This window comes from Ammospiza nelsoni, chromosome 15, assembly GCF_027579445.1.
Source record: "Ammospiza nelsoni isolate bAmmNel1 chromosome 15, bAmmNel1.pri, whole genome shotgun sequence".
NCBI classification, from domain to species: domain Eukaryota; kingdom Metazoa; phylum Chordata; class Aves; order Passeriformes; family Passerellidae; genus Ammospiza; species Ammospiza nelsoni.
The window spans coordinates 18,431,022-18,439,466 of NC_080647.1; the positions used below are offsets into that span (position 1 = coordinate 18,431,022).

Here is an 8,445-nt window from a genome sequence, read left to right on the forward strand (position 1 = left end):
ACCCTTGGAGCTTTGAGGCCTGGGAGCACTTCCCTTTGGGATGGCACAGGGCAGGAGGGAATGAAGGGAATGAAGCATGGGACACTTCTGCTGCTTCCCAAAAGCCTGCAGAACATCCAGAGCACACGGCTGTGTGGGCACTGAGCTGCCAGGGAGCAGCAAGATTGATCCATCAGCTCCCATCACGCTGTGGGAAGAGCCAGGAGGGCACCTCCAGCCCCACTGGTGAGGGCAATCCCCGTGCCCAGGGCAGGAGGGATGGAGGGACACAACGGCAGTGCTGGGATGGCCCCCTCCAGCCTGGCATTCCCTGTGTGCAGCCATTCCCTGATTCCTGCCCAGCCATCCTGGCAGGGCTGCCCAGCCTGGGGAGCTTCACCAGACAGGGCACAGCAGCTTCATACCAAGAACAGAACACTTTAATCCAAACCCCAGCCCTGCCCAACCACGGGAGACCCTCAGCCCCAACAGGAAGCACTTTTGGGCTGAGAAGATGATGTTTAGGGTCAAATCTGGGACTCTCCCAGCCTCTCCTGTGCTGCCAGCTGGGAGTGCTGGGCTCTGCCCCTGCTGGGGTGGGCACACACGGCCAGGGCCAGCCCAAATCCTGCCCCTCCCAACTGGTGGAGGCACTTGGGAACTTCTCTGGGAATCCTGGAATCAGGAGGGACATCAAAGCCCACCCAGCGCCACCCCAGCCATGGCAGGGACACCTCCCACTGTCCCAGGCTGCTCCAAGCCCCAGTGTCCAGCCTGGCCTTGGGCACTGCCAGGGATCCAGGGGCAGCCACCTGTGCCAGGGCCTGCCCACCCTGCCAGGGAACAATTCTCATCCTCACAGCCAAGAATTCCTCCACACTCTTTCCCAGCCCCTTCTCCAACCAAAATCAGCTAAAGGTGTAAAATCACTCAGTACAGACAGTCTGAAACAAACCTAGAGGAACAGAGATCCTGCTCTATCCTTGCTCTGCAGCAAACCAGAGCTGAGACCTCCTCTTCTCTCTCCTCCTTCTCTTCCCTTCCCACCTCTCCACATGGGCACAGCCTTCTGGAGACACCTGGAAGCAAAAATGAACCTGTGACCCCAAATTCCCAGAGGTTCCACAGATCTCAGGGATTCACTACCAGGGTGGAGCAGGTTTTCACTGGGGTGCTCAGTGATGTCCCTGGGCAGGCTGGCATCACGGCTGGTGCTGCAGGTACTTGGCCAGGGCTGTGGGGATCTCCAGCTCTCCGAGGGCGGCCGAGCGGCCAGGCTGCTTCAGGAGGCGCCTCATGGCCAGCCGGGACTGGGACAGCAGGGATTTGGGATGAGCTGTGGAAGGAAAATCACATGGTCACCTTCAGAACACACAGCCCTGCTGCCCTCCAACGCAGCATTGCCCTAAGGAAAGGGACATGGGCTGAGCAAACCAACAGCATTGGGACAAAATTATCTTTGGGTCCCTTCCAACCCAAACCATTCCATAATTCTATAAAAATTCCATGATCCTATGAAAACTCAACCTCTGATTAATAGATCCCACAGATCAACCTCTGTGCTGGGGCTATGGACTCCGGCACAAGCTCCCACAGAAGATGGGCATAGAGAAGAAATCTCCCATACCCACATGGAAATAGGTGCAAGATTTGAAACTTGGGCAGTACAGGAGAGCCCAAGCTGAGCAGCAGAAAGGAGAGCAAGGGTGAAAAGCAGGGGGTAACCCCACAAGTGAGGGGAAACCCAGGCTGTGGGAATCATGGAACCACAGGAGGGCTTAGGTTGGGAACTTAAGCTCATCTCATTCCATGGGCAGGGACACCTTCCCCTATCCCAGGTTGATTCAGCCCCACTTCACACTCCACTGCACAAACCTGCCCTGACTGGCTTGGCTCCAAACAGGGAATTGGGCTGGAGGCCTCCATGTATCCCTTCCAAACCACAGAGCCCATGGATGATTTGGTTTTGAAGGACCTCATAGATCACTGACTTCCCATCCCAAATCTGGAACTCCGAACCCCTTTGGGTTCACTCAGTGAATTCCCTGGATCCAGGGGCAGCCCCACACCCGAACAGCGCAGTGACGCCGCGAGGGGACCGAGGCTGAAGGAACCCCGGGTGTGGCTGTCGGGAAGGGGGAATCGGAGCCGAGCTGTGTCCATCCCAGCCCCGGGCACCGACTGCGGTACCTCTGGCGTGCAGCAGCAGCTCCAGCCCCTCGCTGCGCGGGCCGGGCCGGTCGCTGTGAGGCACGCCGGGCAGGTACACGTTGGCCCCGAAGTCGATGAGCAGGCGGATGAAGTCGGGGCGGCAGCCATGCCTCAGGCACGTCTCCAGCAGCGTCTTGGGCTCGCGGATCTGCGCCAGCACGGCCGGCTCGGTGCAGTTGTAGTCGGGGTCGGCGCCGTGCAGCAGCAGCAGGCGGAAGCACTCCAGGTGCCCGTAGGCGGCCGCCAGATAGAGCGGGCCCGAGCAGGCCGCGGTGTTGGCCGCCCACTCGGGCAGGCGGGCCCGCGCGTTGGGCTCGGCGCCGTGCTCCAGCAGCAGCCGCACGATGCCCGCCCGGCCGTCGCGGGCCGCCAGCAGCAGCGGCGAGCAGTTGTTGTAGGCGCTGCCCGCGGGGCTGGCGCCCGCCTCCAGCAGCAGCCGCACGCACTCGCCGTGCCCGTTGCTGACCGCCACGAAGAGCGGGGTCTGCGCCTTCACGTCCAGGCTGTCCACGAGCGCTCCGTGCTGCAGCAGCAGCCGCAGGCTCCGCTCGCTGCCCCGAGCCGCCGCCAGGCGCAGCGGGGTGCTGGGCACGCCCCAGCCGCTCCGCCGGTTGATCAGCCTCCGGTACCGGTCCTGCGACAGGAGCCGGGCCAGCGCCTCGTGGTCATCCTGGCACACCGCCCGGCTCAGCTCCTCGCTCTCCCCGCTGGCCTCCTCGTCATCCCCGGGCTGCAGCAGCGAGAACATCTTGTTGATGTCCATCAGGGTCATCTTGTCGGGGCTGGGCTCCGTGTGCCGCTCTCATGGTAAAGGATGAAGCCAAAGATCTACGGGATGGCAGAATCGGCATCAAACCCGGGTTAGAACCAGTCCCTGACACCCACAGCTGCATTTTAGTGCAAGTTTGTACTCAACAAAAGGAAGATTCGCAAAAAAAATTGACAAAATTGGATGAGGATGCTGCTGATGTGCCCTGGCACCACATGAGGAAATCCACATGGGTGAAAGGCTGAGGGAACAACGGAGCTCAGTGCTGTTGTGGGTATGTGGGTCAGGATCCCATAAAATCATGGAATGGTTTGGGTGGGAAGAACCTTAAAGCCCACCCAGTGCCATGGCCGGGACACCTTCTACTGTCCCAGGCTGCTCCAGCCCCAGTGTCCAGCCTGGCCTTGGGCACTGCCAGGGATCCAGGGGCAGCCACAGCTGCTCTGGGCACCTGTGCCAGGGCCTGCCCACCCTCACAGGGAACAATTCCCAATTCCCAATATCCCATCCAGCCCTGCCCTCTGGCAGTGGGAGCCATTCCCTGTGTCCTGTGTCCCCAATCCTGAGGGATGAGGTGAACGTGAAGCAGTCAGTTTGATTAGGGATCAAACATCTCCCAGCATCTCCCTTCCCAAACAATGCCAGCGTTACAATCCCACTGTTTTCCTCCCTCCTCCTGCTGGAGCCCCCTGATCACGGCTGCAGAAGGGTCTGGGATGTTTCTGCTCAGGGATTTGGGGCAGGAAGGGTGGAAGTGCTGAGCTGATCACACCAGTGGCACTGAACCCTGGGGCTTCCCTGGGCTCTGCACCCGGGATGTGGCCTCAGGACAGTGGGGACAGGGATGGGATGTCCCACAGGGATGGGATGTCCCACAGGGATGGGATGTCCCGGCTGGCACCTGGGCAGCTGGAAACACTCGGGGTGGGCACAGGAATGTCTCATAGCCCGGGACAGCTCGGGCTCCCTTGGAAGAGGCAGAGCCGGGGCTGGGCTGGCCTGGGAGAGGCCAAGGAGCTGCATGGGGCAATTAATTAGTAAAGGAGGCGTAACAAACAGTTAATTATCTGATAATCAGAAGGAGCAATTAGCCCCGTTGTCCAGGGCAGTCATGGGGACCCGTCCCACATCACCCATGGGGACGCAGCCACCAGCTCAGGGGGACCCCAGCCAGGCCACCAGCACAGCTGGGGACACTGGGACAAGTCTGATGGCACCAAAGCTCTGCCGGGCTGCCACCCATTAGCCCAATTTATACACAAATGTGGGAAATTCCAACACTGCTGCTCCTCATTGGACACACCAGGGATGAGCTCTGGAGCTTTGGGATCACCCACCCTCATGGAGAATGGGCTGGGGGTTCCTGCGGGTTTGAGTCAAAAAGACAGTAGAGTTCCCAGTTAGAGCCCCCAGGGAAATGGTGTGGGAAAGGAAAAGAGCAGCTGTGACATCTCCTGAACAAACAGACAGCATCTCCAAAGGGAGGCTCCTTGGGCTGAGGGAGGCTCCTCAACCAGGAGAGCCCAAACCAGGGTTCATAGAATCACAAAATGGTGAAAGTTCTTTTGAATAGAACTTTAAAAAATGGTTTGGTTTTGAAAAAAAGTTAAAAGTTCGTCTCATCCCACCCCTGCCATGGCAGGGACACCTCCCACCGTCCCAGGCTGCTCCAGCCCCAGTGTCCAGCCTGGCCTTGGGCACTGCCAGGGATCCAGGGGCAGCCACAGCTGCTCTGGGCACCCTGTGCCAGGGCCTGCCCACCCTCACAGTTCTGTCACCCCCTGAGCACCTGCGGACCCCAAAGTGAGGTTGTGACAGAGCACACAGGGCCCACATTTGTCCCTCTGTGTCCCAGTGCCCCCTGACCCCAGCAGGTCCCGGTGCCACCTTACCTGGGTGTGGGGGATGCTCAGAGCCCCCGGGGCCAGGGGGGTCCCATGGGGGTCCTGCCGTGGTTTGAGCCCCTCAGGGCAGAGCAGGAGAGGCTCTGGCAGGGCCGGGGCTGTGCACTCACTCACAGCTGAAATGCCACGGCAGCACCGGCCCGGGGCACTGAGGCTAATTTTAGCCCCTCTGGGGTTTTATCTTACCACTTCCATTCTTGGAAAGCTCCCCCTGGGTAAATATAGAGAGGGCAGCGGGGTGGGGGGAGGCTGGGACAGGTGCTGGAGGCTGCTCGACCCCTCTGAGCACACCCAAAGCTTTTTCTCTGCTGTTTCCCTGCAGGAATCGCAGGGAATGGGGAGGTTTGGGGTCCCTGCCAGGGCAGCACCAGCCTCTACCTCACCTTGGCTGCTGCCAGGCACTCAAATTCCCTCTCAACCCCCTTCCAGCCCTCCCTTCCCCTCTTCAGAGTGATACAAATGGCCATTTGCAACCTCCAAAATGATTTATTAGACACCAGGATGACAAAAGGTACTGAAGATGGTCCAGATTTCCCACCTGAGCTGCATCTGCCAGAAGGAACCACAGCCAGGGTTCCTGAGGCTGCACAGGACCCAGGAAGGCAGGAAAAACCTCCCAGGGCAAACAAAGGGAGTGGGGAGCAGCACTGGGGCTCTTATCAAAAGCTGTCAGCTGGGAATTGCAATCCTATTTTATCCAGCTCCCTTTAAACCCTCCCCAAACTCCTCAGCACTGGAGCAGGAATGGGCTGGGGGTTTGGGGCAGCCTTATCATGGCAGGAGATAAGAGAGAGACCCAAATTACCCAGCAGGAAAATCCCCACTGTGCAAGGAGTGAAATCAGGGTGCTCTGTGAAGTGTGTGATCTGTGCCACCACCACATTCCTGCTTTGGAGCCTGGAATGCAGGAAAATGGTCAACATTGGTTTGGTTTGGGCTTTTGGTTTTCTTCTGCAAATTCACTCAAAAACAGATTATTTCTTCACAAAGGTCAATTCCCCAAAGCCAGCACAGGAATGGGATTATGGAGTGGGATGTGGATGAACCCTGGAGCAGGAGAGGGAGGTCTGGGGTGGTTTTTCCTGAGTGTCAGGAAGATGCAACCACAACAGGAATGCTGCAGCCACAAAAGCCAAGCCTGGCTGGAAACCCCTTCCACAAACCACAGAAATCAAAGCAGCCATTAAAAAGACACTGTTTTAAAGGGGAAAAAAAGGGAGTGCAGACAACAGAAGTGCTAGAAAATGTGAAATGTAGGAAACTTAAAGATGAAAGGAAAATCCTTGAAAGGCAAATTAATGATAAACCTCTTGTTCTTTTGTTGTCGCTGCTGCTGTTTAGTTGTTAACCAAGAGAGATCTTAGGAACAAGGAGCAGATTAAACCCACTTCTAATGAGGCAAACCCCCCCAGCCCAGCTGGAATCCCACCCAGCCAGGAGCAGGAACATTTCCATCCATCCCAGGGGATGTTCCAGCAGCAGGGGCAGCCCCAGCCTGCAGGAGCCCAGGCAGGGGTGACACTCCAGCCTGAGCCATTGGGGATGAGCTTCCCATGCTCCAGTCTCCAGGGAAGGACAAGGAGCTGGGAAAAGCTTCCTGAGCTGGCCTCTGCTCCTCAAGCTTGATCAGCTCCCTGGTAATTGGGGAAGAATTGGAGGGCAGAAGGGTACTGAGTGCCAGTCATGGGTTTTTGGGAAGGTAAATCCTGTCCAGAGTTGCTCCCATTAAAGAGATTATCGTTATTAACGCAGCTGAAGAGAGCTAATGAGCTTGTGGATTTAGCAGGGCTCAGCAGTTACAAGTTTAGAGCTAAACAGTCCCAAATAAATGATTTTGCAGGGATTAGGGATTTACTAACAGTGCTCAAGGTTGGGAGAGCAGAGCTGGGGATGGGGCTGCTGTGTCTCCTGCCTCTGGGCTGGGAGTCACTGCCAGAGCACAGCTCTGGAATCTGGGATCTCCCTCTGTGCCCTCAGCTCTGCTCCACATCCCAAACCTCAGCCCTGGGCTTCTCCCAGCTGGGAGTGGCCCCAGCAGCACCTGGAATAATAATTCCTATCCAGGAATCACCCAGGTGTTACCCAGGAATTACCCATGTATTTGTTGTCCAGGAATCACCCAGGTGTCTGTTATCCAGGAATTACCCAGGGATAATACCTTGGCTGCTGCCAGGCACTCAAATTCCCTCTTAACCCCCCTCCAGCCCTCCCTCCCCCTCTTCAGAGCGATACAAATGGCCATTTGCAACCTCCAAAATGATTTATTAGACACCAGGATGACAAAAGGTACTGAAGATGTATTACCAGGGATTACCCAGGAGTTACCCAGGTGTTTGTTATCCAGGAGTTACCCAGGTGTTTGTTATCCAGGAATTACCCAGGTGTTATCCAGGTGTTTGTTATCCAGGAATTACCCAGGTGTTACCCAGGAATTACCCAAGTGTTTGTTACCCAGGTGCTACCCAGGTATCCAGGAATCATCCAGGAATTACCCAGGAGTTTCCCAGGAATTACCCAGCAGTCTGTTATCCAGAAATTACCCAGGTGTTTTCCAGGAATCACCCAGGAATTACCCAGGTATTTGTTATCCAGGAATTACCCAGGTGTTACCCAGGTGTTTGTTATCCAGGTGTTACCCAGGTATTTATTATCCAGCAGTTACCCAGGTGTTATCCAGGAGTTATCCAGGTGTTTGTTACCCAGGAATCACCCAGGAATTTCCCAGGTATTTGTTATCCAGGAATTACCCAGGTGTTACCCAGGAATTACCCAGGTGTTTGTTATCCAGGAGTTACCCAGGAATTACCCAGATGTTTCTTATCCAGGTGTTATCCAGGTGTTACCCAGGAATTACCCAGATGTTTGTTATCCAGGTGTTATCCAGGTGTTACCCAGGAATTACCCAGGTGTTTGTTACCCAGGAATTACCCAGATGTTTGTTATCCAGGTGTTACTCAGGTGTTTTCCAGGAATTACCCAGGAGTTATCCAGGAATCACCCAGGAGAGGGCAGGGACAGCAGCCCAGCATCCCCTGCCTGCACTGCACATCCCTGCCAGGGCCCTGCTGGTGGAAATTCCTGATTTATTTGGTGCATCCACACACAAAATACAGAGTTAGAAAGGAATGGTGAATCCAGCCATGCTGCTGCTCCTCCATGAGTCATTTCTTGAGGAATTCTGGCAGCCCCAAGGGTTCATCTCTTTCCTTCCACTGCACCTTCCCTTTTGGAAAACAGGATAAAAGGATGGTTTGGGTGGAGAGGAACCTTAAAATCCATCCCATTCCAGCCCTGCCATGGCAGGGACACCTCCCACTGTCCCAGGGTGTCCCAGTGTCCAGCCTGGCCTTGGGCACTGCCAGGGATCCAGGGGCAGCCACAGCTGCCCAGCCCAGAGCCCCCTGCTCCATCCATGGGAGGTTTTGATTATTTATAGGTTTTTATTGATTCATTTTTATTGATTCCCATTCACACTGGATCCCTTCCCTCTCTCCCACAGCTCCAAGACCTGTTGTTGAAAGAGAGGTTTGTATTCCCCTCTCATACCCTCCACAGAAAAGGAAAATAAAATTCCAGGAGAAC

General features: G+C 56.1%; 1 protein-coding gene across 1 annotated transcript; it reads right to left on the reverse strand.

Moving 5' to 3' along the window:
* Positions 1 to 397: 397 nt before the first annotated feature.
* ASB12 (ankyrin repeat and SOCS box containing 12) lies at positions 398 to 4,968 on the reverse strand. The gene is made up of 3 exons (XM_059482938.1): positions 4,852 to 4,968; positions 2,170 to 3,018; positions 398 to 1,315 (listed from the first exon to the last, which is right to left on the reverse strand). Exons 2-3 carry the CDS (start codon positions 2,960 to 2,962, stop codon positions 1,182 to 1,184), a joined length of 927 nt encoding a protein of 308 aa, XP_059338921.1. The 5' UTR covers positions 2,963 to 3,018; positions 4,852 to 4,968; the 3' UTR covers positions 398 to 1,181.
* Positions 4,969 to 8,445: the final 3,477 nt, after the last annotated feature.

What these genes read in the sequence shown, in the direction of transcription:
- ASB12 (XM_059482938.1), bottom strand. Translation starts at nt 2,962, where the DNA reads ATGACCCTGATGGACATCAACAAGATGTTCTCGCTGCTGCAGCCCGGG. An exon ending in GCTGCTGCTGCACGCCAGAG is followed by an intron (nt 1,316 to 2,169) that starts GTACCGCAGTCG and finishes TTCCTTCCACAG; the next exon opens with CTCATCCCAAATCCCTGCTG.